This window comes from Saccostrea echinata, unplaced genomic scaffold, assembly GCF_033153115.1.
Source record: "Saccostrea echinata isolate AGI-Se365-2 ecotype Australia unplaced genomic scaffold, CSIRO_AGI_Sech_v1 ptg000054l, whole genome shotgun sequence".
In the NCBI taxonomy this organism is placed as follows: domain Eukaryota; kingdom Metazoa; phylum Mollusca; class Bivalvia; order Ostreida; family Ostreidae; genus Saccostrea; species Saccostrea echinata.
Genome location: NW_026889803.1, coordinates 15,245,285 through 15,272,373, shown reverse-complemented (window position 1 = coordinate 15,272,373; position 27,089 = coordinate 15,245,285). Strand labels below are relative to the sequence as shown.

General features: G+C 33.1%; 2 protein-coding genes across 2 annotated transcripts in view; one reads left to right on the top strand and one right to left on the bottom strand.

Moving 5' to 3' along the window:
* LOC133205829 (uncharacterized) overlaps nucleotides 1-12,764 on the bottom strand; it is a 115,123-nt gene extending 102,359 nt beyond the window's left edge. The window contains exon 1 of the mRNA XM_061341716.1: nucleotides 12,753-12,764. The gene's annotated coding sequence lies outside the window, so the exon portion shown is untranslated. The remainder of the gene's footprint in view (nucleotides 1-12,752) is intronic.
* Nucleotides 1-27,014, top strand: part of LOC133205830 (E3 ubiquitin-protein ligase znrf3-like) — a 31,868-nt gene extending 4,854 nt beyond the window's left edge. Inside the window, exons 2-10 of the mRNA XM_061341717.1 lie at nucleotides 14,151-14,267; nucleotides 19,723-19,797; nucleotides 20,796-20,936; nucleotides 21,380-21,466; nucleotides 21,854-21,880; nucleotides 22,164-22,334; nucleotides 22,747-22,849; nucleotides 23,010-24,563; nucleotides 25,540-27,014. Of these exons, the coding sequence (XP_061197701.1) occupies nucleotides 14,151-14,267; nucleotides 19,723-19,797; nucleotides 20,796-20,936; nucleotides 21,380-21,466; nucleotides 21,854-21,880; nucleotides 22,164-22,334; nucleotides 22,747-22,849; nucleotides 23,010-24,563; nucleotides 25,540-25,589 (2,325 nt within the window). The 3' untranslated portion in view covers nucleotides 25,590-27,014. The remainder of the gene's footprint in view (nucleotides 1-14,150; nucleotides 14,268-19,722; nucleotides 19,798-20,795; nucleotides 20,937-21,379; nucleotides 21,467-21,853; nucleotides 21,881-22,163; nucleotides 22,335-22,746; nucleotides 22,850-23,009; nucleotides 24,564-25,539) is intronic.
* Nucleotides 27,015-27,089: the final 75 nt, after the last annotated feature.

Genomic DNA, 27,089 nt, shown 5'->3' with positions numbered 1-27,089 from the left:
CCTCTTCATTTCTTCTGGTGTTTCTGCATCTTCTGCTTTGGCCATACAATGGTACTATTTGTCTCTTATTCCTGCTGACAAACCAATGGCTTGAACTCTGGACCATAAATTGTTGTGGATTCTTTCTGCCATCAAGGTAGCTAAAGGACTTCTTGCTCACAGCAGTCTCACAGCCAACAACTTGCTTTAGTCTCGTTCCTGTTTTTCAAGTGCTATGAGCTTAGTGGCATTGCTGTGAAATCTAAATATATAAGGCCAGAGTATTGAGTGTAATCATTTTTTGCAGGCTTCCAAATAATTCTACTGACACGAGAAGAGTCATTTCTGGAAATTAATTTTTTTTCCTGTGAGAATTCATTTTCCACCTCATGCCTTGATGATTCATTCAATGTAATGAATTTGAAATAGGATTTATTTTAAAATTGGAGATTGATTAATACACCTATTAGTTATCAAGATGGATCAAAATACACAGCTATAGGGTTATGTAAACTCTGAAGATCAAAGCATGTCTTAAGACAGGTCTTTAAACAAGAATTTTCAAAATATAACAGTGATACGAGACAGTGCTGGTCTTCAGCTTCACCAAAAACTTGTGAGATTTGGCGGGGGGAAAAATCCCATTAATTTTTTTTTTATAATTCACAAAAGATTAAAGGGAACAATTTGGATTTAATTCAAATATTTGAAACTTTGACTTGATGCAAATATTTTTCATTTCAGTTTTATGTGATCTTATTTGTAACTCCTCGGGATTTAAGGTAATTACAATGCTCTCTTGTATTATGAAAAGGACTTGAATTTTTCACAATAAAATGAGTACTTAATTCAGGTGCTTTGAAAAAAAGATTGAAATTTCATTCCACAGGCATTTCTCAAGCCATTTTGTTAAAACGGTAAATATTGAGGATCATTGTTAAATTCACAAATACCAAACAAATGTCTAGAAAGATGGAAGAGGGGATTTTGTAAAAGATTTGGATGTTAGTCCATTTAGTTATTTTGCAGTTATAGGACTTAATGTTTTGCAAAGTTTTTGCAGAGAAAAATCTTGGAAGAAAAATTTATGAATGAAAGCAGAAGTTGTGTATATCCCCTTCTCCATTTTTTTCCCATTCCAAAATAGATACACTCATCTCTTTTTCCCTGCTTCAGTGGATCTCTAAGCTGGCAATATCACTGCTTTGTAGCTTTTATCATTGAATTTCAAAAGGATTTGCATTTCAGATTTTTTGGGGTGTAAAGTTTTCATTTGTGAAAACTGAGTTTCCAGTTAAACAGTCATGTACAGGGCTTTTATGTGATATAGATATCAGAGAGAACTGTTTATACTGTTGAATGAATGTTTAATTATATAGACAGGTCCACAAGTTTAAAGCTGTACATTATTGTGGTTTAAAATATTGGTATTTGTGAAGACTAGTGTACAGAAATGCTGTTTGCTTATAGAAGGTCTTTAAGAATTCTCAGGACAATTAGCTATTGTGTTTCCCGTCAGATGGCTTGTGTCACCATTTGATGAACTTTCAAGAAAATTCCAAGTCAGTTTCACATTCCACAGTTAATTATAATGCTCTCCAGATATTTTTTTTAAAAACTCTTTTACTGTCAGCTATTTGAAATACATGTATATCACAAAAGTATTGTATGTACATTGGTCATGAATTATTGCAATCAAAGTTTTAATATAGATATACACGTACATATTTCATTTATATATAATAGTTTGGATCAAAATATGAATCCTGCTAAAATATTTTTTAGTAGACTTTTAGCATTATTTTGTTCTGTTCATGGATGATACAAATGAACTCTTGGTGTTATTACAGTAAGCTTACAGTACTTCTTAAATGTTCTCTTAATACTAAATATGTATGACAATTAATGCTGAAGTAGATTTATTTCTATTTTGAAAGAAGTGTTGGTAATTTTTTTTAATCTGATTGATATTTATTTATATAGATCTGCCATAGTCTTACTTCATAACTGAAGCTTTGGCGAGATCCTATAGTTGCCAAGTTCTACACTGAAATGACAGAGAGGAAATCTCTTGGCACCATTCTCTTAGCATTTTGTTACCAAAATACAATTGTAAAATTATCAGCTGGCACTTTTTTAGCACAGGAAGTATAAGATAATTGTATAGGATTCATGTGTGAGTGCATGCATGTCCAAGTTGGCATTTTTCTCCTTTGGTACTTAATTGCTAGCATTTCTTTTTATATAAGCATGTGAATCTATGATTTAATTAAGATATTTTTCATGTTTTTAATTTGCCACCCTTTAGAGACTTGTAGCACTGGAACTTATTTTCACTATGTTCTTAAATATATGAACATGCAGATATCACCAGCTAGTCTGATGTATAATATATACATATTGTAACGTGTAATTAATATTGCAAAGAATTTCAGGGTGGGATCTAGCATTCTCCAGGTAATACGAAGATCCATTATCAAGATAATTGTAGAATTCTGCGGTTAAATATGTGTATTCTGAAATGAAAGCATATTACGATTCGGAGTAATAGATATTTTGACTTTAATTTGAAAAAAATGTAAACCAACACAACAGTCATGGCAAATGCCACAGCATATAATGAATTATGTGCTTTGAAATATTGAATACTTCTATCTTCTTTCAAGAAAGGGAACTTGATCCGTTTGTTTGAAATAAGAAGTTCCTTTGAAGAGAGAATGCACTTGGTGCATATTTACATTGAAGCCCTGATTGTTTCCAGACTTTGTGTTAAGGGAGGTTAGATAATACATGCCTGGGTGGTGAGTGAAATTTGATTTTCTGGAGCAAGACAAAAAAACCCACAAACTCCTTCTTTTCAGTTCAGTAGCTATAAATCACTCATTGTTTAATTTGAATCTGTCATTTTGAACTAGAAAAAAGTGAGATTTTTTTTTTTACAAATCAGAATTAGAAGCAAACTATTTTTGTTTCATTTATAACTGTGATAGGAAATTAATTAAAAGTTCACTTTCAAACAGTGTTGTAATTTGAAGAGTAAAATCATATCTTGCAGATAATGTGAAATTAGGTATATCCCAGTCAGATTTGTGTTGAAAACCTCAAAGAAATTTCATAGGAATGCTAATTTATAATTATGGTTCAGTAATGTGCAAAAAAAAGTTCGTTTTGTCGTATTATCATATTAAAACGTTAAAAAATTGAATCAATTGTACAAGTGAGTTGTAGTTTTTACACTTTTATCTTGTCTTTGAAATTAAATATTTAGTGAAGATCTGAGTGTGTAATTCTACTCCTTGTCATCTAACTCTTGCATAATTGGTTGAATTTTTTATCTTCAAAGAGACGTCAATAGGTAGCCAGAGAAGTGAAATTTTCTCGAGTTTTGTTCATGGTTATGAAAATTTGTGTAATGTATAATGTATGAAATGCATGTTTGACATCTGTCGAAAAGACCTAATAAGACGGATTACGTATTCTTGATGAAATGGGAATTTATGAAAGATCAAAGGGCATAATATTCATGTGATTGATAAAAAAATGTATGATCACACAGAATGAATTACATGAAATTAATGAAAGAGTATTATATCAGGAATCACACTGGGCTGTAATTTGTAAATCGTATGAATGATTTATAAAACGACAACGTTAACAGTAGCAACATATTACTAGGTTGTGGGACAATTGAACAGGAAATTGTCATTAATATCCTTTCTATATTGATAAACTTGAACATATTAAATGTTAATTATTTATGGCCTAAAACATTAAATGTGTAAGGATTTTTGTTTTTAATAAGCATTGGTTCATCTGTCCAAGCATTCTATTATTATATATCTAGGTACATATAGAGATATATATATACAGTAAAACACGCTTATAGCGTAGTGCCAGGGACAGACAATTTTGATTCGCTATAATCTGTTATATCTGTTAAGATTAAATTACTTTTTTGAAAATCTGTAAGTGTGAATTCATTATAAGCGTGTTTGTTATCATATTTACCGTGTTTTCCTGTACACTATATATTTATACAGAATTATTTGATTTCATGAACCACTTCATGCACTTGGAGGTATATTTCTTAAATCTATCATTTATCAAAAGTAACATGTATATTTAATAAATGAAACCAGATGGGTAACCTATATAGAAGTGGTTAATGTAATCAATAAAAACATTATCATGTATAATGAAGTAAAAGTATGATAATATCTTCCTTTCACCTAGCTGGCTGCTTTCCATTCCAATCCTCAAAATATAAAATCTATTTCGTCTCTTCATAACTCTTGTTAAACATCCATCTATTTAATATAGCTCCCCTTTGAAGAAGCAATCAAATCTAATTGTGTTGATTTGTACACTTTGATGTGACATACGTTAGAGTTTGCCAGTTCGTTGGGCTACGATAGGTCGTCATTACCCAACAAATTCCCATTGATTTTGTCGCAATCTCCCCACTACGAAGGGAGTCGTACCTGTTCAGGTATGCCAACATGGGAATGCTATACCTGATCTGAGGCGAGATCAAAGAAAAAGGACTAACATGCAGTTTGGTAATTTACATGTGTACATTGCTGACTGTCATATTGCTGTGTTACTTTGAATTTATGCTCAGGCCATTACAATTTTGGGGAAATTTATGAAATCATTCACAATCTTATTTTGAAATCAAGTTTATGTTGATATTTAACCTGCTACACACACTTTATACAATTGTTTTAATTCTTGCTAAATGCTTTTTATTAGACACTTGTATCAGAAAAAAAAAATTTCTGAGAAAAGGCATGTTGTCAGATTGCATTTCTTCTGCACTGTAGTGGTCATGCAGACCTCAAGAGGTATTGAATGGAATGCCTCAGCAGTGTTCGCTAGGCTTTGAACTTAGAAAGGAAAGTTTTTGTTTAAAAAAAAGTGGAAAGGAACTCATGAGCAGACCATGAATGGGTTTATTTACCAGGGAAAAAATGGTTTATTGAACATTGATTTAAAATGGTTTATTGAACAACAATTAAAAATGGTTTATGGAACAACAATTTATACTGGGAGACCACAATCAAGTGTAACAAGTACATGTATTGAACTATAAATGGTGTGTGGTCTTAAAATTAAACTGTAGTGAGCTTAGTATGTAGCCCCAGTAGCCTTATGCACTTTTCAGATGTTTCCATGCTTTTGAGAATGCACTTACGATTCATGAATCATTCTTGATTTACATATTTGATTTCATTGCTTAATTTTATTTTTGGTGAGTATGTGAGTGAGTGCATGCGTTTCAATCAATTTTGTGCAGATCTCTGAGGGAAGAGTTTTAAATGAAGTGCATTGAGAAATATTATAATGAAGAAAAATGCAAGATTTTTACCCTCCAGTCTGCATACATGTTTGCTGAGTTTGCAGAAGAATCAATAGATGGATTTTGTGTGTGAGAGAGATCATGTATTTATTTCATTTAATAAGCAGAAGTAATTTGAAATTCCAAATTGATATGTGTATATGCTCAGACTAACATTTCCTTTGTTTCCTTATTTGTGTACAAGAGGATTTCTGGAGATTTGCAGGAGATATTTAGCTTTTTGCTCAGTCTTGTGTGAGCACATGCTGAAATAGGAAGTTTGACAGGCAGTAGGCTAATTGCTCAGTTGTTAAGGGTAAACTGATTGATTGCGTAAATTGAATATGTGTGACAATTCTTGTCTTTTGTTAAACAGTAAAATTTGTGCCACTCAGTGATTATCCCCAAAGGTGCAGAATGTCCCCTAGAGAAGAAAATGGCAATTTGCTGGGCTTTTACTGGCAGCTTCTTTCTTTTTCTGACCCTGAAAATTTGTTAAGAGTACATTTCCTGCACAGAGTTCAAACTATTTTGTGTAATTACATGAATGGTATATGTAATGTGTCAAATGTACCATCAGACATCAGCAATAAATTCTAGTGGAAACATATTAGTTAAAATTTTAGGATGTAGAGAGGTATTGTGGAGTTTTCCATCAAAGGCATTTCTGAAGTTCTGAGCAGTGAGTGGTCAAGCTTGCAAATGAATGTTATTTAACTATCTGATGTATATAAAGGTTTTAAAAAATTATATGTATGAAATTTGCTTTAGTATGGTATTCTATGACAGTAATTGGCCTGTATGAATACTTAGGTATTTGCTTGGTTTCAAATTTTTCTACACAAAAAATGGAATGGTTATTGGTAATAAATTTTCTTAGTGAACAAGTTTTCCAGATCTGCTGTCCTTACTCCACTCAATAAAATTTCAGCACCACCTCATATCTGAATAATACTGATCACTAGTGAAGAAAAGCAAAACTTGGATGTCAGGTGGTTAACAAAAAATATCTTGAGTTTCTTGGATCCTCGGGGTTGAATAAGTACAATCATTTTATTGTATTTTTTCCCCCTTGTGTTGTTTTTAAAAAATGTCTGTGACCAATGACATAGGTATAGGAACCAAAGAATACGGTTCCTTGATCATCTATTTTACGACTGTCAGCATACAGCGATAAAACCCAATATTTCCACATCAAACAATGATTGAGTGTTTAATGAAGTAAATTAAAGAAGTAAATTTCAAATTGGAGCATTATAAAGTCATTTCTTGATTTAAATCTGAAATGGGTTTGTTTGGGGATTCTGTGTGATCGAGTGATCTATGCGTGTGTGAAGAGGCAATAATACAATTTGAGGAGTGTTCCTTCCTACAATTGTAAGGCACCCATGACTTTAAAGGTGAACTAGCCATGTAATGGAATCCAGGTTTATTACCTAGATGATGTATCAGGTACTATAAATGTACTCTACATCTCTGTGGTCACATTTTGGATCAGATTTGTTGACTTTTAGATGTCTGTATTGAAAGAGAGTGGGCATGCACATGCAAAATGTTCATTATATTAAAATACCGCGTATGTAATGCATCTAGAATTTTAGGAGCTGTCTTTTAATTTTTATTTGATTTTTATTTTACTTATATTTTAGCATGTTTAGCATTTTGACATTGTGTAACACATTTGGCTTGAGGTAATCATGTGTGGATCTAGGGGGTGGGGTCCAGGAATGTCCTGACCCCTTCTGGGATTTTCAGAGTTATTATATTATAAATTTATGTATTCAAGTAAGTAAAAAATAACCTTTGAACACCAAATGATACACAAGCTAGAGTAACCTAGCTGGGAGCATAATTACATGCGATAGTGTTACCCAAATGATACACAAGCTAGTCTAGAGTAACCTAGCTGAGAGCATATACATGTACCTGCAGCCAGTAGATTGACTGCTTTACCCATATGATACACTTAAGCTAGAGTAACCTAGCTTGGAGTTTATACATGCACCAGTAGATTGATTGCATTACCCACAAGCTAGAGTATCCTGGGAACCTTTATCATAGTTCTGATACACAGTGAATGAAAATGAATGGTGCTCTGATGGCAAACTATCTTGAGTACTTTACCAAAGTAATGAAGTTGATTCTCTTTCATTGTGCTGGAGCAGAGCAGCAAATTGAGCCATTGCTGGTTCAATACTGTTTGTTTCTTTTGTTATGAAAAAAAAATGTGAACATGATTGAGCAGAATTCATAATTAAAATAATTACTTGAAGCATACAATATACAAATCATTGCAATGCACTAGATTTTAACTTGAACAGTCAATACACACATTACAAATATACACTTCTTTAATGGACAAGGCTAATTATTTTTATCTTCTTTGCTAAGATCTGATTGTTCCTTAATGGCATTTGTTAGGAATGTTTTTATGCCTGCAAGTAATTGGTGACACATTTTTCAGAGAGGAGCACGACCAAATATTTTCCACAACAAATCGGCACGTAGACACAACATATCCATTGTACGGTTCTTCTAAATTCCATTTCAGTGCAATTACATTATTCTTCAGGCTTAGTCACCTTATTGTTCCAAATTCTTAATTTGGGTAATTATCATCTATTTTTAGAATTCTTTCAAGGGTTAATTTATTGGTATATGGAACAAGGTATCTATTTGTCTCACAGAGATGAAACAGAGAAACAAAATTTATTTATGAAAGTGTTTCTGAATTTTTTTGCTCTCTCTCACAATGGAGCAAATTTAAACATATATATATGAGATGTGTTCCAAGGCTTTATGAAACAAATAAATTGCGCATGTTGACCCTGTGTCATGATGTACGACATCACTTTCAGTTATTTGAATTCAAAAGAAAAATGATTACTGTGGAAAAAATTATTTTAGTTCAAACATGAAAACAATTTGCACACACTAATGAATGAATTTGGTGATCACTGATGTAGATAATTGGTTCATAGCTACAAATTCCTTTTCCTTTTGTAATACATCTTTGTATAATTCAATAGAGAAAGATCTAAGAGACCATCACTTTTCTCTGAAGAATGAAAAAAAATTGCACATCACACACGTTTCTTTTATTTGAGTATGTAAATTTAGGCTATAAAAACCACTTCACTGCTTGTGAATGAAAGTTGAGGTTGAAATTTAATTCATAGGGAATTTGAGCTGGTTACTGCAAAGTCTATAAACCAAGATTATGTGACTATGGATCATGTGTTAATTATGTTTACTAGGTCAATCCCTCTTGAATAAATGAGTACAAAAATAGAAGCAGGACTGCTTCAAGACAGAAATTAAAAAGACTCTTACGATTCAATTATTAGATTTGTCCACAGACTGTCCATTGCAAAATCCTTAGGTACGCAAGGCATACTGAATATCAACAATGGGGATTAGAGCTCATGGAATGTGTACAATCTTGGGCTTCTGTGTGTAAACATCATTTAGAAATTCTGTATTTAATAATTTCCAGCCAGGTGATCGCAGAGAATTTGAAATTTCATTCATGGCTTTTATTGGATCATACCTGCTAAGAAGGTCTGTTGGCAGCCAGTGAGTGGAAGTTAGCCAACACTAACAGCCTAAGAGCTAGTCTTGAACTTCCTTGACCATACATGTTTGTTTTAAACATTTTCTCAGTTCAGTGAGATTTCAATTGTTTATGTAATATTTTGATTGACTATTCAAGTGTTCAGGTTTTCCATAAAGCAAATTCAGCAATTATGTTGAATTGTTTTTTAACCTAAATAAACTGAACAGCTTTATGAGGGTTGGACCTTGTTTCATACGTTTCAGAAACAGATCCTGAGCCAGTATTTATTCATGATATGTTTGTAAATATCAGTATTAAAGTTTCAAGAATTGGCTATTGTTTGGGGTCAATCAAATAGTAGTACATGTAGGTCAACTACAGAATTAATATAGTTGTTGTCATACATATAGTTAATCAGTATCTGTTAATTTTTGACAAACAATGACACTTTAAATAAAGTATAAAGGGAAAGCTGTTGGATGACCTGTAAGTTTGAGCTCAAGGCAGGTGTGACCAGTCAACAGGGGATGCTTACTCCTCCATGGCACCTGATCCCACTTCTGATGTTTTCAAGGGTTAGCTCTGCTCTCTATTTGTATTGTTTTAATGGGACTTTGAGCATGATTACTGTTTGTTATCTTCAAATTTCATTTAAAAGGTTAAGATTAAAAGTAGGGTTAAAACTTGTATCAAAATAAAATTAATAAAATTAAATAATTTCGAGGATATCACACGAAAATTGATAAATAATTCTATAACATGTTTGAATACAAAATAAGTTAATTGTAATTTTTGTGTAGTTAGTACTTTAACCTTCCAAAGTATCTCAAAATATACTTTAATTTTGATTAACTGGATGAAGGTTACAGACAATTGCCCCCCCCCCCCCCCCCCTTCAATTGATAATGTCACTAAAAATTGAGGTTTTGAAATCATTTTACATTTACATGTTCATATCGTAAAAGTAGGCCATATTGTCAAGGCCTTATAGTGATGGACAAAAGTATAATAGGAAAGGTCCTAAAATTCTAAAAGCTGCATAATAGACAGTATTCACTGCTAGCATGGAAGTACATACAATGCATGTAGTATTAATTATTTAAATCAAATAACTTCAATGATAGTTTCAAATAATATTTATTTATCAAATATGTAAATAACACAGCTGCACCCCCCCCCCCCTTTCATAACATTTTAAACTCTAGGGAGGAAAGGAACTGACATTTTCTTATTGTCAGGTAACCTTGGCCTCTCAGGCCCATTTTTGGGTTAGGAAGTTAATGCCTAGACATTTGACCTTTGCTATACTTTATATTGATGATTACTTCTGGACAATTGAAGCAAAGTCAGCGGAATGTAAAAAGGAATTTTTTTTTTATACTTTACATGAGTTATGCCCCTCACGAAAGAAAATGATAATTATAAGCACTTAGCTGTAAATATTGATATATTCCAGATTGCCTGTAGGTATATAAGTAAGAATAAGCAGGTAAATCATACTTAGAAAAGGAGGCCTTCATGTATATAAGTTCAAAATATTTTAGTTGGATTTCTAAGTGAATTAACTGCTTTTTCCAAATTGCTTGTGCAGAGCTCCTGGTAAATTCTAGCAGGGTTGTCTCACAACAGAAAAATCTGCATGTGTACATAGATTTGAATATTAATTGAAGTTCTCTTTGTGTGGTAAAATCGCATCTTTGATATACAACTTTTTGTGTAAACAGACAGTTATTAGCCAAGATTATGGTATTAACTCCGAGTATGGCTTTATCTTTTTCCAGCAAGTCATATTGGATTGGTTTATCAAACTTTCGATTTAAGATTGAATTCAAGTCATGCAGTCTACTTGTAAATTTCAAACTAAGACACTTTGCCATGAAAAATGTAAAGGTCCTTATAACTTTTACACCTTAGTCATGCATGTTGACACAATCCCATAAAACAACATTTTCAAAGCTGGGTACTGCATCAGATATTGACATTAAAATGTATAATAATGATCTAATTAATGATTGATTGATATGAATATCCAGTAATATTTATGGATAAAAAAATACCTAAAATTAAGGTAATATTAATAGAGGATATTCAATGTTTTGTAGTTGGATATGGAATTTATTTCATGAGTGGGACAGGATTTTTTCATACTTTCAAGAGTGTGAAGAAAGAGGGTTTTGCTGCACTTCTGATATTCTTCACAGTGAAAAAAATATCACTGTAATTCTTAACCTGGCTACCAACAAATGACTCTAATTGGAAAGTTATTGAAACAGGAAAAGACTATTAAACAAAACTGTAACTTTTAAAAAATTACAACAGATGCACTAGAAAAATTAGCATCTTTTCAAATCTTTCCGTATGGTGTTTGATTAAATAAATTGATTTTCACTGGGAAAAGGAAAAAACTCATCAAAGCAATTAAATCAAACATCTTTTTTTTTTAACCTTAGACCAGAAAAAAGAAATTGATACAAAAATATGGCTATATTCCCCTGCTTACTTTTTTGGTGTTTGTATTTCTATCAATGTCTGAAAATAGCAAGGAATTTTAGCTGCATCCAATAAGCTAAGGGAGTCCACAGGAAATTGTATAAATTTTTACATAAATCTTTAAATTTAATCATTTAGAGCAATAAAAGATTGTCAATTTGCCTACTTGTAAAGCATCACTGAATGAGTGGTGCCGTAGTTGTGTATGATTTATGGACGAATATGTCAACAATTTCTTTTCTGTGGTTTTGGAGCAACAACTTCCAACGCACCTGCTAAAACAATTCTTTCTGAAGACACGTGAGCTTAATAAGTTTTTTATTAATATTTTTTAAGTTGTTCAAGTTTTCCTTTTCATTACGGAGTCATTGCTGGTTCGGAGTCATGGCTGGTTCAATTGTGTGGGAGGACATTTCAATATTTTTTATTGTAGCCCTCACAGAAGTGACACAATCTTGCGATTTTTATTTAGCGAAGGTGACGTCTTGGGTGGCAGAGATGATTTTGATAAATTCTCCAAGAGCACAACCTGCACAAAAACATAATTACTTAGTGTCCTATAAATGACGAGGGAAGCCATGAACATCAGGAATATAAATGTATTATTTTTTTTAATTGCAGTGTTAGGAACATGTTTTTATTCATACAACCATAAAATTAAACTTAGGCTGACTTCACACAAGTTTTGAAATTGGTAACAGGAAATGCTAAAAATGGTATCAATTTTATGTCTTTTCTGCCAGTCAACAGATCAAACAGTAGATAAAATGCTGTAGTATTTTTGAACCATCATAAACATAGTGCAAGAATGCAAACCGTGATAACCAAGAGAAGCTAATGACATTTAAGGAGCTAAAACACAGCAAAATTATTGTACAAGGAAAGTTTTTAGATACTAGACGAGTAAAATAAACTTTCTGGTTTGAAAAAGAACATGTAGAGCTTCATGGAAAAAACTGAACTATGTGGGTTGTTTTGGTAAATATCTCTTGGATATTAGAAAGAACTTGCAAGCCCTGTCGAGCTAGTGCAGCGAAATTAGAACACCTCTCCCTAAATTAGTTTTGCACTGATGCCTGATAAATGAATTGCAATGGGGATGACAAAATGTTTGGTTGCTCTGCAAATTTCCTTAGAAATGGAAAAATCAATGAAAGTGAAAACTTTTTTCTAGATCCATACATGTCTTAAAAAAAAAAAAAACTAAACTGCACAATATTGGAACCTAACACTTCTTTAGTGAGAAAGGTGTCACCTCTTTCATCTATGTGTCACATTGATGGTGTCCTAATTGGGAAGGCAAGTATTAAAGTGTATGTATGTATTCAGACATCAAAGGGGAGTTGGATAAAAATGGATGATTGCTTATAAAGCCATGAACATAAGTACCAGTTATATACGTACCTTATTAGCAATACCTCAACCTGTGCCAGAACTCATTGTTTTTCATTTGTTTGATGTTTGAGAATGGATTTACATACAAAAAAGGCCTGCGTGGTGCAGTGGTTAGAGCGTTTGCTCTAGAATCACGAAGGAAGGAGTTAATTCCTACGATCACGGGTTCAATTCCACTGTGTGATGTGGATTTGGTCCTTCAGATGAGACCGTATAAAATGAGGTCCCATGTCACAGTAGGTGCTGGCACAAAAAAGATCTTGCGCACTGCTCAAAGGCTGTAAGTGCCGAGTAAAGGTCTAAATTAATGCAGCCCTCCACTGGCAAGTGGTGGCATCTCAATATGAGTGAAAAATTCTAGAAGAGACATTAAACAAACAAACAAACAAAACATGCTGAAAAAATAGTATTTGAAGGATAACATTTAATAATTTTCATTACTACATGTATAACTAGTATCAAATATACACTGCTCTAATGATATTATTATGGTTCTGTGAACTTTCGTCTAAACTGGATCATTCTTTGTGTGTATGTCTGTCTGAAATCGTAAAAAGCATTAAATGGTCAATAGTATCTTGCAAGACTGCTACAAACAGACATTTTCCCCTTTATACTATGAAGGACTTTAAGCATTTAGTATTAGTAAATTGAGAGTAAACATTTAAAAGCGTCTAGTGAACCTTCTATTGGTTATATTTAGCATTATCAGTAGATATTTAAAATATTTTAATGGAACAAACGCATTTACATTTATTAGTAACAGTATGATGAGGGTCACATACACGTGGTAGCTGAGGGATTCATTGATAAGTTGGTTATCAGTCAATGTAGTAGCCTGAAGTATTGAGTGTAGAGGATCCAGAAAACACTCTAACCTGTTCAGATAAACCTCTCATTCATGTGACGGATGCCGTTTTAATTTTTGATAACATTTTATTTATATTGACTGACTTTTAGTTTATGACCCTTTAAGTGAAACATTTTTTTCCTTTTATTCCCATTGATTAAAACTTTAAGTTGACCCCTAAAAAAAGTAAAAATTTTAATTCCCCCCCCCCTTTTTTTTATAAAGCTTCGTTATTTGAATACAATTCATGTAGGCGAAGGTGAAACATATTTCATAAATATACAGTGTGTGTTTAATAGCTGTTAATTACACATTTAAAATCTTGAAAATAATTTTATTACAGTTTAAAAAAAAAATCAATGTACATGAAAGGTAATCAGATGTAGATAAGTTGGCAATGTGATGGATACTGTATTAGTGAGAATAAGTATTCAAGTAGATTTCTCTTCCTAGAAGGCTCTTAAATTTGTTGAATATCTTTGAAATAAGTCATAGCTAGGCAAAGTGTTATATAATCTTTTTATTCCCCTTTTATTTTTTAGATCCATCCCTTGAGTATCTGCAGCAATGAACTCTCCACAGAGAAGTTTGAGTACGGATGGGTTGGTGTGATGAGATTGGAACAAATGGACACACCTTGCATGTCACTTTTTCAGCAGGTATTTACAGCAGATTGATGTGCATGTACATGATGCAGGAAGATATTGTTATTGTGTACTGGGGAACAGTGATGTCCAGTGTTTTAAGCTGGAAAATTTTGTCTAGTTGGAACAAATTGATCTGCCCCTTACCCCTTCCACACTTATTATAAAATCTCTAACATAAAGGCAAATTTTTCATCTATCAAAATACACAGTCATGTAATAATGTACCCACAAACAGTGCTAATAAACCTTGATTTGAATTGGGCTTTAATTAGCTTTTTGATGACTTTACCTTTGAACTTGACTTTACTTTAAATTGTTAGTTCTATTGGTCAGAGACCAGGGAAGAGGTTATGGGATAGTAATTAGTGTCCGTCACCTGTCTGTGAACAATTTTTCAAAATGTTACTCTTCCTACAGTTTTGGCCCAATTTCAGTGTAACTTGATACACAAGTAGTCTACATTAAGATAAATAATTTTGTTTATCAGTTTTTGATTTCATTAAAGGGTGTTGCCAGAGTTACTGGAAATAGAAATTTCTGTGAAATTCTTTCAAAATGCTATATTTCCTACAGTTTTGGTCTGATTTCAATAAAACTTTCTACACAGGTAGACTTTGATACATAATTCTTTATATCGGTTTTGATTTTGATGAATGATGTTACTAAAAATCGAAAATTTCTGAAATTTGTTCAACATGTTCAAAATGTTTCCTCTCGTGCAGTTTTAATCTGATTTCAATAAAACTCTCTACACAAGCAGATTACACTAATGTTTATAATTTGATATATCGGTTTTTGGTTTCGATAAATGATGTTGCCATGGTTACTAAAAATAGAAATTTCTGTGAAATTCTTTCAAAATGCTACTCCTCCTACAGTTTTAGTATAATTGCAATTAAATTTACCTCAAAAGATGCTAAATCAAGGATCATTATTCTATTTTTGTTGCTGTAGTTTCAAGTCCAAGTCTTGTGTTATAAGTACAAACCAGTAGAGCTACAGTCTCATCAGAGACTTCTGGTTTTTGCAATTAGCTCATTTTCTTGAATACATGAAGGTTCTTGTCATATGCTTGCATACAAAACACAAGGAAATCTTGGCCACATCATTTCAACAGTGCTCTGATTCTGACCATCCCTTGGACCACAGTTTACCTGATTATTAGTTCTACTGGTCAGCATTTGGGTATTGAAAGGTTGCACCAAAGGTCATTTTACTCACATCGGTCAATATTTTAATGAGCTACGAAATCTTCTCTTCTCATTCTACCAAAGGCCAGAGTAGGAGAGGATCATAAATTTTGGCAGTGGTTTGCAACGATGAGCACTACCTGTCTCTTGTACAAACCAGTAGAGCTACAATTAGAGACTTCTGGTTGCAGTACATTCATACCATCTGTAGTTATTTTTAGTGTAAATTATGTATAAAGTCATATGCTTATAATATGAGTTTATTGCCATACCAGATGATTATATTCGGGAATGTCTCAGGTACTGGTACACTAATCTTTTTTTTAACCTTATTTCTGGAAAGTTATTTGAGTACAAATAAGTCTCTCTGCTAGGTCACATTTTATGCTGTTGGTCATAATAAAAATGGATTTCAGATGTTATTTACTGTCTGCATCACAAATTCCACTGAGCTGTAGGAAACAAGGTTTTCATTCTGACAAAGTGTTTAATTATCAGGCAGTAAGTGCATTACAACCCAAACTTGTCAATTTTTTTTCCAGACTGGTAGTTTGATAGGTATTTTTATATATCTGGCTAAAGTTTTGCACAACCAGTCAGTAGAAATATACCCTCTGAAAACATTCATCAGATTTTTTTAAAGAGTATATAGACTAGACCTTTTACGTAAATGATCAGATTAGTCGAGTCCAGCTCTCCTGGTTTACAGACAGTAACATGTAATGCACTTGAGAGGAAAAGATAAATATTGAACAGTTTTATTGAAGGTCAACACCAGGTTATTACAAGTGTTTAGTGTATCCAGCCCTGAAGGCCACCTGCTGAGAAGAGTCTAGAAAAAAAAGTCAGCCATTGAATGTTTGTGTTTTTGGCTGGAAGGTTTTTTTAGTAGGAATTTATCAACATGTATTCATATCAAAGAAAAATAACACAAATCAAACACATGTCTGATTAGTTTCACTGAATACTTTGATTTGTCAATATTTTTGCAAGGTTATAGCTAGATTAGGGTCAAGGAACAAATTAAGAATTCAGTAATTCTTTAGAAAAAAAAATTACAGATGCAGTATGGTTAGATCTGCATTAGGTCTAATTATTTGTGAAGAGTTGCAAATTCTTCTGAATTTCAAAATGCATCATTTGGCTGGACTTCACCTTTTCTTATTGCATGTACAACTTTGTAACGGGTACAAATGAATGTGTCTCTTAATTTGCTTTTCCTTGGCTGTGTACCACTTAGTAAGGGGTATATATGAGGGGATAAGATAATAATCCCATGATCAAGATCAAAAACTTAATCACTCAGAATATGCAGTTAAGACCATCATGTATCAATACAAAACTTAGCCCCCCTTGTGGGAGAGGAACTTTGTCTGGGGAGAGATAAACTGAGAGATTTAGTGGAGTGGATGCTTCGTCCTGGACATGAGGACTGTTATGATAAAAACATCTCTCATGCCGACAGGGGTAGTCCAGCAGACGACAACTGTTTTGACGAATATTTCCTCCTTAGACGACTTCTCTTTAACACAGCTGTTGTGATCTACGTCTTGTGTCGGGGCCCAAAATGGTGTGTCCTTCTTTCCAATTTTTAATACTGTACCAAGTCTTGAAAGTCTCAGAACTTGTGATTCAGAGCTAAAATTACCTCTCAACAAATCAGAAGTGGACAGCAAATTAGAATTTAGAGCAGAAAAAGCAGTTCGACAGGATAGAAAAAAAATCTGGGAAAAAAAAATTTCCAGCATTTTTCCTTCTTTTATATCCTCTGCCCAGGAGTGTTGTACGGCAAATGCAAAAGATCTGTCAGCAAGTTAATTGTCACATTAAAGGATTACATTTCATGTGATAGGCACTGTGAGAAAGAGATAAGAATTTATGGAATGAGACCCCTTGTAACACTGTTGCACTATAAAATAATTTAGATCATAACGAACATGAAGTGTCATACCTGAAGAACAATGCTATATATCAACTTGCATGATTAAACACATATGTATAGTTCAGTTAAATTTCAAAGAAACCTTAATGACTTCAGATTTAAATATTTACTTACTGTATGTACATGTCCCTATGTCACAAGATAACACAATACATATGTGTTAATGAGGGTAAGATATGGGTCTCTGACTAATTTCAAGAGTATAATTTTGTCATTGTGTAAGGTAAAAATCATTACATAAGTTTGTCGAAAAAATTGGATAATTAAATACATGCAGACTTGATGTTGGCAATCACTTTAAAGTAGGTTAAAAAAATCAAGGACATTTATAAGTAATTTTTTAAATATATACTACTGATACAGTGCAACGACAAGATTTCCTTGGCTTTTGAATGTTAAGAAAAGATAAATGATGTTTTTCAAGGAACTGTAAAATTAACCTGTGGAAAGGAAAGAACCAAAAATAGAAAGATAAAAAAACTTACTGAACATTAATTTTATAAGTTGATTATGATTCAGGCTAATGTCATTAATACTTAGTTAATTTAAAATTTGTTGCCACAAATCAATTAACTTATGAAATGAATAGAAATATATAAAATATTTCTTTAACATGAAAGTGATATAATAGGAATTTTCAGTAAGAATAAGTGAGTTTTTTTGGAAAGGGGGGGGGGGGGTATTATGGAGATATAATCAACCTGAGGGCTTCAGAGCCGCTTTTGTAAGAATTATGCACTACAGGCTGGTTATCATCGTCAGATACCCTTGGGTGATCTTGTCTTTTACTCATTACCCATGAGCAAAGTCGCCGAAAAATTGTCGTGTGTAATTAATATGCGCAGGTCATTTGATTGGCTGCTCCACAGAGTCGTGATGGCAAATCAACATATTAAAGTTTACGTTAAATGTGTATGTTCGGCAATAACAAAAACTTTTCCATAGTTAACACAAGAATTGCAAATAAATCCACTCACTGGTGCATTTCGCAGTTTGAGAAAGGTACTCCCATATAATTTCTTACTGGTATTTGATGTAAGTGACCTGTAAGATTTGTCTCTAATCGTTTAAAAACAAAATTTGCACCTTTTAATGAATGTCAAGATGTTAAGTATACTGGTATATAGCAAACTAATAAACATATTTTCAAAATTGAAGAGTTCCAATTTTCTAATTGGTTGTCTATAATCAACAAATTAGCTTATTTTACGATGATTTTTCGGCGAGTTTGCCCAGGGGTGATGAGTAAAAGATGAGATCACCCGTTTGAATCCGATGATGGCTGATTATCATCTTCATGAACTTAAAACTTTTCTCTTCGGGTACACTACAAAAGCTGGATAGGCTCATTTTTTTGAGAAGATAAAAAAATATTTAACATGTTAAAATGAGATTATTATCTCATTATAATAAGTCAATATCTATTATAAGAAGTAAGTATCTCGTTATAATGAGTTAGTATCTCATTATAACAAGTTAGTATCTCATTATAACGAGTTATCTCATAACAAATCAGTTGTCTTGTTATGGACAAACACCACCAAATGTTTTCCTATACACTTCCAAAGTTGAGCTCCTGTCACTGATTCATATATTGAACTTTGGGAAAATGAATTTCTTGCCTTGAAAGTTCGAGATCTTGCAAAACAAAACATGCCAGGAAAAATATACCGTGCCACACACTTTTTACTTTCAAATTCCATTTGTTTACAATTAAGTGCGTTCAGCACCAAATGAAAATCTCTAACCGAAGTGCATCCCTCCCTTCAAATTTTTACCTGTAACTCCTATATATCTCAAAGAAGCATAAGTCTTGATACGAGATTTTTATCACCTTTATTTCACTTTTCGAATTCATAACAAGTCTTTTCTCTTAGTGACCAATCATGTGCCCTACAGCTGTAGCATTTTCTTCTCCGCACAACTTTGGGTGTCCAAAATGTCTTAATTTCTTGGCCATTCATAGATGTTAACCGCAGTTGTTGACATCATGCCACCTTGTTATGGAGCATAACCCCAGATTTTATGATGACAAAACATTGCCAAACATAAATGTATACTATCAATTGATTTTGATACACATTTGTCTCAGTACATGGAATGTTTTGTAAAAAGTTTTGACTTCTATCTCCTCAACTAAAATGGATAAATCCATCTATCAAATGACAATTTCAGAGATAAAATTGGAGATAAAAATGAAAGTCAAGCAAATCTTGTATGAGTAAAATGTTAAATCTTTGTTATAGATGAAAAATGAAACATAGTACTTTATTAATTAAAGCAGTGATGATGCAAATAATTCTAGGTAAATTGATTCAATGCATGTATTTTGTAGGCAATGAAAGCCATAAGGAATGGAGCCACAGCTGTTATATTTGACATCTCAGAAGTCCCACAGGCAGCCAGACAGGTAAAAAAACTAAACTGCAAAAGTGTGTTAATCAAAATTGTATTGAACATTGGAAAAAGGTTAAGGAGATTATTATGTCCCCATAATCAAAGACTCTGGGGCATGTAGTTTTTGCTGTGTCTGTCTGTCTGTCTGTCTGTTTATCTGCAAAAACTTTAATCTTACCCATAAGTTTTGATTGGTTGGAACTAGGGCTTTCATATTTCATATGTGTATTCCTTGTGACAAGAGCTTTCTTGAACATACTTGATCTTTTGACCTTGACCTTGGAGTTTGACCCACTTTTGCAGAATTTTACCGAACTTAAACCTTGGCCATAACTTTTGAACAGCTGGTGTGCTAGGGCTTTCATACTTCACATGTTTACTCCTTGTGATAAGACCTTCCCTTGGGTACAAATATTTTTTACCTTGACCTTTGAGTTTGACTTACTTTTGAAAAAATTTAATATTGACCAAAAAGTTTGAAAGGTTTGACCTAGGGCTTTCATATTTCACATGCTTATTCCATGTGGGAACCAAAAATTTTGACCTTTTGACCTATATCTTGGAGTTTGACCTACTTTTGAAAAAAAAATTAACCTTGGCCATAAATTTTGCATGGTTGGTGATAGGGCTTTCATATTTCACAGGTAATATATCTGTAATAAGACCTTTGCAAGTACATGTACAATATTTTTCACCTCATTACCTTGACCTTGGAGTTTGACATAGTTCTTGAAAAGCTTTAACCTTGACCATTATCTCTGAAAGGTTGCTGCAAGGGATTTTATATTTCAAATGTGTATTCCTTGTGACAAGACCTTTCTTTGGGTACCAGCATTTTTTATCTCTTGACCTTGGAGTTTGACTTGCATTTGAGATGCTGTATGTGAGGAGGTTGGGGGGGGGGGGAGAAGTTGCTAGTATGAACTTTTAAAGGCTTTTCATTTTATAGAAGACTTAGTTAACAACATATACTGTAGTATTAATTTACATTTCTCTCTTTGTGTTGAACAGTTAGAGAAATCACCAGAACTTCAGTTGGAGAGGCCAGTCATCATTATACAGGGAGCTCATGCCAAGAAATTAATGAACATTATCCGGACTGTCCATGATGCAAGAGCCAGAATCAGGACCAAACATGTGGAAGTCAACACAGTCAGTATTTATTTGTCATCCTTATGAATTCCTCTCCCCTCCAACAGGAGGGAAGGGACATTTTTCTGCTGGTCTCTCTGTCACAAATTTAATCTTTGTGGGTTTTTTACTTTTTTCCCTAATTACTCAATTAAAATGGTCATTTACTGTTGGCCTTCACCTTAAGTTTTATCCTTATTGTAATCAGTTAAATTTCAAAGTCAATGTTTTTAAGGCAATGTGATGTTAGTATTGGGTGCAATTAATTGAATGAATTAAAACTTACATGTAAGTTCATAATTTTATGAAGATTTTATCAAGGCCATTGGGGATGTAAATGGGGATAAAGAAGAAGTTCTATGTTGTTAAAGAAATATGTTGTTTTTCTAAATGAATAACAAGAAATATAGTATATAAAAGCTTACAAGCAACTCATTGGTTGATTTTCATCTTTTTTTTTCCAGAGCAATAACAAGGAATATTTTGACATGTGGATATTTGTGGCAGTCTTTGTCCTTGTTTGCTTTATTATTGTAATTATAGTCATTAAGGTAAGTACCCAGTTTTAAATCTAATGTTTCCAATTACATATTATATTTACGATTTAGACAAAAATGTTACAAAAACTATAAAGTTAGAAAACTGATACATACAGAACTAAATGCAATCCATTTGGTGCAAGTGAATTTTAGTGCAAGGTAAATGTTTGTCCCAGAAAAATTCTCTGGTGGAACTAATTTAGTGTAAAATATACAGAAGTAATTGCTCAAAAGGTGTCACAAAAGATTATGCATGAAACACTTTTGTTTTAAAGTATATTGCAAAGACTGCATTGACTTGATTTTAAATTAAAATTGTATTTAAAAAAATCTTTTTCATATACAAGCAATGATATATTGAATGCATGTTTTAAATATGGTTTATATTTCTTTTTTCAGTTGAAATGGAGGTCAAGGGAAAGTCAGGTGAGGAATAGTGAATAATTTGTAAATCAAAGCTAATTAAAAATTAACAACAATATACAGTTGAACTTCAGTATTTCAAACATCAATATCTCAAATGTAATGAATATACTAAAGTCAGTTTGAATTCTTAACCACCTTTTCTCTATGTAATTAAACCTCAATATTTCGAATTTTCTAACAACTCTTAAGTTTTTTCTCAGGCCCATTGAGTTTGAGATAATGAGATTTGACTGTATGATCATTTTAAAAAAAAAAATTCTTTACACTTTTTCTATATTTATAGGTTTCAATGCCAGAGTTGGCCAAGAGAGCAATTTCAAAGTTAGAAACCAGAAAGTACAAGTTCCCATCACCTAAATTATTAAGAGTTCCCTCCCCTGTGTCAGATGTGTACAGCTACGGCTCGACTCTGGAGCAGTGTGCAATTTGTCTGGAGGAGTATAAAGAAAGCCAGGTACTTCATTAATCATATGCATTCAGATTAGAGATTCATTGATTCTGACAACATAAAAGTTTTCCCTAACTAATGGATGGATGTTTATATTTCATCATTTGATAATTTGAACAACCAAACTTAGATCATCACATTTATACCTGTTCCACTTCATTTAAACTAACATCTGATAAATTCAGAAGTACTGTATATTTTGATTCTATTCAAAATTTAGTGCAAAAGTAGGCAGAAAGTTTTTGGTACATTTTGAGTCAAAAGAGGGTTAATCAAATTTGAATTTGTTGATAAGTTGTATAAAAAATTCTGTAATAATAAAAAAAAATATGTAGGAATGTTTGCCAATTGTTGAATTTTAGTTTTAAACTTAAAACAATTTTTTCATCATTGATATATATATATATATATATCGCAGATTTTACGAGTCATGCCATGTTCACACGAGTTCCACAGAGACTGTGTTGACCCCTGGCTGGTCGCTAACAGAACATGTCCGCTCTGCATGTTCAACATTGTTGGTAAGACTTAACATCTTTCTTATCATAGCAAAAAGATGAAGACTAAAGAAAGATAAATCAGAATTGTTTAGGTAAATAAGAGATGAGAAGGCAATGTTGTAAACAATAGGTAAATTTTTACACAGAGTCAGAAGAATTACCTCTCTTGTTTTTTTTACAGCCAATGATACAGGGGAGCAACCTGTGCGCACCAGTGACAGACAAGACAATCACAGCAATACCCTGTATGACCCCACTCCTCATTCTGTTAACCTGCAAAGAAATCCAATTTATGATGTCTACCAGCAACTACCACACCCAAATTACCTCCAGTACATGCAACCCAGCAGTTCAGGAGAGAGAAATCACAGGGCTCTCTCAGATCAACCAGGACTTCACAGAAAACCCACTGTCCTGATCCATAATGGCTGCCATTCCTGTGAAGGGACAGTGGGTTCTTCTCAGTCATCAGGGAGTTCTTTCTTGAGAGAGTACTGTCCAGCATTAAACAAACAATCTTTTCAGAGGCCATGTATGTACCATAATTATCCAAAATACTCAAAACAAACATACCATCATAAACACTGTTGTTACAGATATATGGAAAAGGGACTAGTGTTTCACTGTTCACACTCAGCACATAGGATACATCACTGTTCAATTTCCAAATGTGTGTCCTCCTATAATCACCGGAAAGCTTGCTATCAGCACCAGAGGAAGAGCTTTAATGACTACAGTAGAAACAAAGTTTGTCCTTATCGATGTCCTCACTGTAAGCTTTCTGCCAAAGCATGGGAAAGTGACTCCGATAGCTCCTCTGCCGAAAGTGGAAAAAATGTAAGCATCATGGCTGTTTATGGCAGTTCTAGTAGTACGGATAGTTCCCAAGGAAATCCCAGTGTGGACAGTTTGGAGCATGAAGTTTGTCGGTTGTGTAATCCCCTGGATAGCAATCATTCGACCTATGGAAGTAGTGACCAAAGGGAAATAACAGACAGCAGTAGTTGTGATTCTAATGTGTTTGTGGCGGTAGATCAGACTAATGGTAGTTCTCTTCCATGTCCTCTGGAAAATGTGCAGATAAACAGTGATAGTCTCTTACAGGGCAATTCAATTCTCAAGACTGTGACCACCACGCAGTGTTTGAATTTTAACCCCGAGTGGGAGAATGAAAACATGTGTAGTTGTACTTCTAGTAATAATGAAGGGGATGACCATTCCAAGGAGAGTGACTCCACATTAAATTTGAGTGAAATCAGTGGAACATGTCCGAGTCTGACCAGTTCTGTTAACACTCTGGATGGAAATCAGCAGCTCTGTCATTGTGATTCTCCGGATCTCTCGTTAAGTGAGATTTCTGGAATAAGTGCATATATCAGTACTGAAAACCTTCACTCTGAAACTAGTCATACTCTTGTAAATGAACCTTTAATACCAAAGACGGAGAAACAGGACGATCGTAAACCATGGTCTGTTTCTTGTGAGCACATAGGTTCTTCATCACAATGTGAACCCCCAACCCCATCATTAAATTACATGAGATTACAGGAAGCTTTTAGTTGCCCTGCAGAAATGTGTTCAGCAGAACAAACTCTTGGTTGTGATCAGGTTGTGAATCCTAACTATACAGGATACACTGCATCAACCAGTGGTCTCTCACTGCAGAATCAGTTTCCTACTAGTTACCAGTCCAATTTGCCAAAGCAGTCAATGGTGATATACTCAGAACCAAAAGGTGAGTAAAAAGATAAGATAGGAAAGGACAACCTTGTCTGTAGATTTTTTTGAGGTTACATGTATTTCAGGTATCTTTCATTATACTTCCTCCAACCTCTAATTTTAGGGGGATTATAGAAACTAAGGTCATTTAAATGAAGTACAGGATTTAGAAGTGTAAAATTCCTTTCTATGACAAAACTGTTAAATAATTATAGATGGAAAAAATATGTAGGGAGCAGAGGGTGTGTCATGATCAAAAATGAATCATTTGATTTTTTCACAGGGTTGAGAAGTGTAAATTATAATACAGTAAAAGCACAAGGTCATGCTTAGCACAATGATTGCTTGTGACCATAGGGTGTGCATTGACTCTGAGCTAAGGCCATGTTGGAGAAATCTCGGCGTACCTTTCCAGCCAGAAATGATTAGCGGGTATAACCTGTCTGGGATACGTGTATCCGCTCACATTCAGTTAAGAAATAAGTACATATAGTACATGTACCTCACCTGTATAAGTACCAGACTTCAAATATAGGAGTGTGCAATCGGCCATATTCAGGGGTCAATTGGTTGTTATCTTTTAACATGTATAGTTATCATATCAGTACATTGTTTGCAGGTTGTAGTCATTTTCTTCTTAAGTTCTTATAGCTATTGTGAGAAAAGTACAATACTGTGGTCCAAATAAGTTATAGATGGAGACATGAGTGGGTTTATGCCCTTGCAAGTCACTTTTGTTATACATTTGCTAAGATAACATTAGAAATATGCGTATTGCCAAATTTGGTGAATAGGGATTTTCATTGCCTACTTTGACACAAGACCTTAGCATAAATAGTTATTTGAATTTCACTTTTTATGCACTGTATGTGTATAGCAAAGAGTAAGGAAAGGGGGTTGTATGATTTGGTTATACCACTGTTTACCAATTAATTTCATGTTTATTATATTTCTATAGTATAACTCAAAGTGCATTAATTTCATTATTTCAGGTATCTGCAAGGTGTCAACAGAAATTCACCAACCACAGAACTTGCTGTAGAAAGTTACCATATCTTTTTGAAATTGTTCTCAATATCATTCAAATTATTTCATTTTAAAAAAAGACACTATGATACCACTAACTGTTCTATTGTAATACAGTGGACAATGAGATATACTCAGCATAGTGTTCAAACATCACTTGTTTCAGTACTCCTATATGCCTATACTTCTTGATGTTAATTTACCTTTAAAAAAATTGAAATGATAACAATGGTGATATTACAGTTTTCACTGCATTTTGGCATAAATTGCTTGGAAAACAAAATGGTCTGCCTGCAAAGTGACTTGGATATATGCATGGGGTGTAAACATTTACACAAAATCTTGGACTATTAAATTATTAGCATTTTGCATTTATTACATGTGCATGTCATGTGACAAATATAAACTTTGAACTCTATATGCTTCCAATGTAGCTACCTCTTGTATTGTACACAATACTCTTTGTCCCCCTTAATTTTCATTTTTAAGGCCAGTAACACTCATTTGTTTAACTCTACCATCTATCATTACACACTATGTACAATATTCACATCACAGATTAGTAAAAATTAATTGAGTAAATAAAATAATGTAAATACATGCATGTTCTGCCATTTCGAAAATTTTCAAAATCTATCTGTACCATTCAGCATTTTCATTCATGTATTTGGTGTATATTTAATTATTACATATCAAACATTGTGGCAAGGTTTTAAAAGTATTTTTTTGATACTCAGTGATGGCAGAAAATACATTTTACCCTAAAAATTCAAGCTAGCATTCTCAGATATTGAAATCTGACAGAGATATTTTTATCTAGATATAGTTGCAGATCTGTAGCTCACTGGTCTGAAAATTTTTGGATGACTGTCCATCCTTATTTTTTTTTTCAACCAATGAAACACAAATCTGCAGCTTATCTATATACAGGTGGATGCTTACCAGTCAAGTTCAAAGTTATCAAGAGGTTGAAGTCAGAGGCATTGCAAGAAAAAAAAATGCACTGCCTTTGCAACGGGAAATTTATTCATTAATACATGGAAAGTCCACCTTAGCAAATCAATATTTGCCAGAAAGTTTGCCATGCTAGCTTTATTAATTTTTATAGAAAGAAAATAAAGATAAAAGTTTTGGTTTTGAGGTATTTAATACCAGATATGTGAAATTATAATTTATGAAAATGACACAAAATAGATTACATGCATGCCCTTTGTATTGATGCAAAACACCTATTAAAAAGGGCATTTTTCTGTGTTTCAATAGAAAGCAAATCTTTCTGCTGAGTAAATCCATGTTTTTGAAATCCATGCATTTTTTAAATCCATGTAAATCCTGGCAATGATTAAATTAATTACAATATGTAGCTATTGATATTGTTGAAGAGTATGGATGTTATGAACCATCAAGATATTGTATTTTTGTTCATGCAATACAACATTGTGTAAATACATTTAATGATTTACATAATGCAATAAATTTCTAAATTAAACAATATCTTTGAGTTTGTTTTAATTCG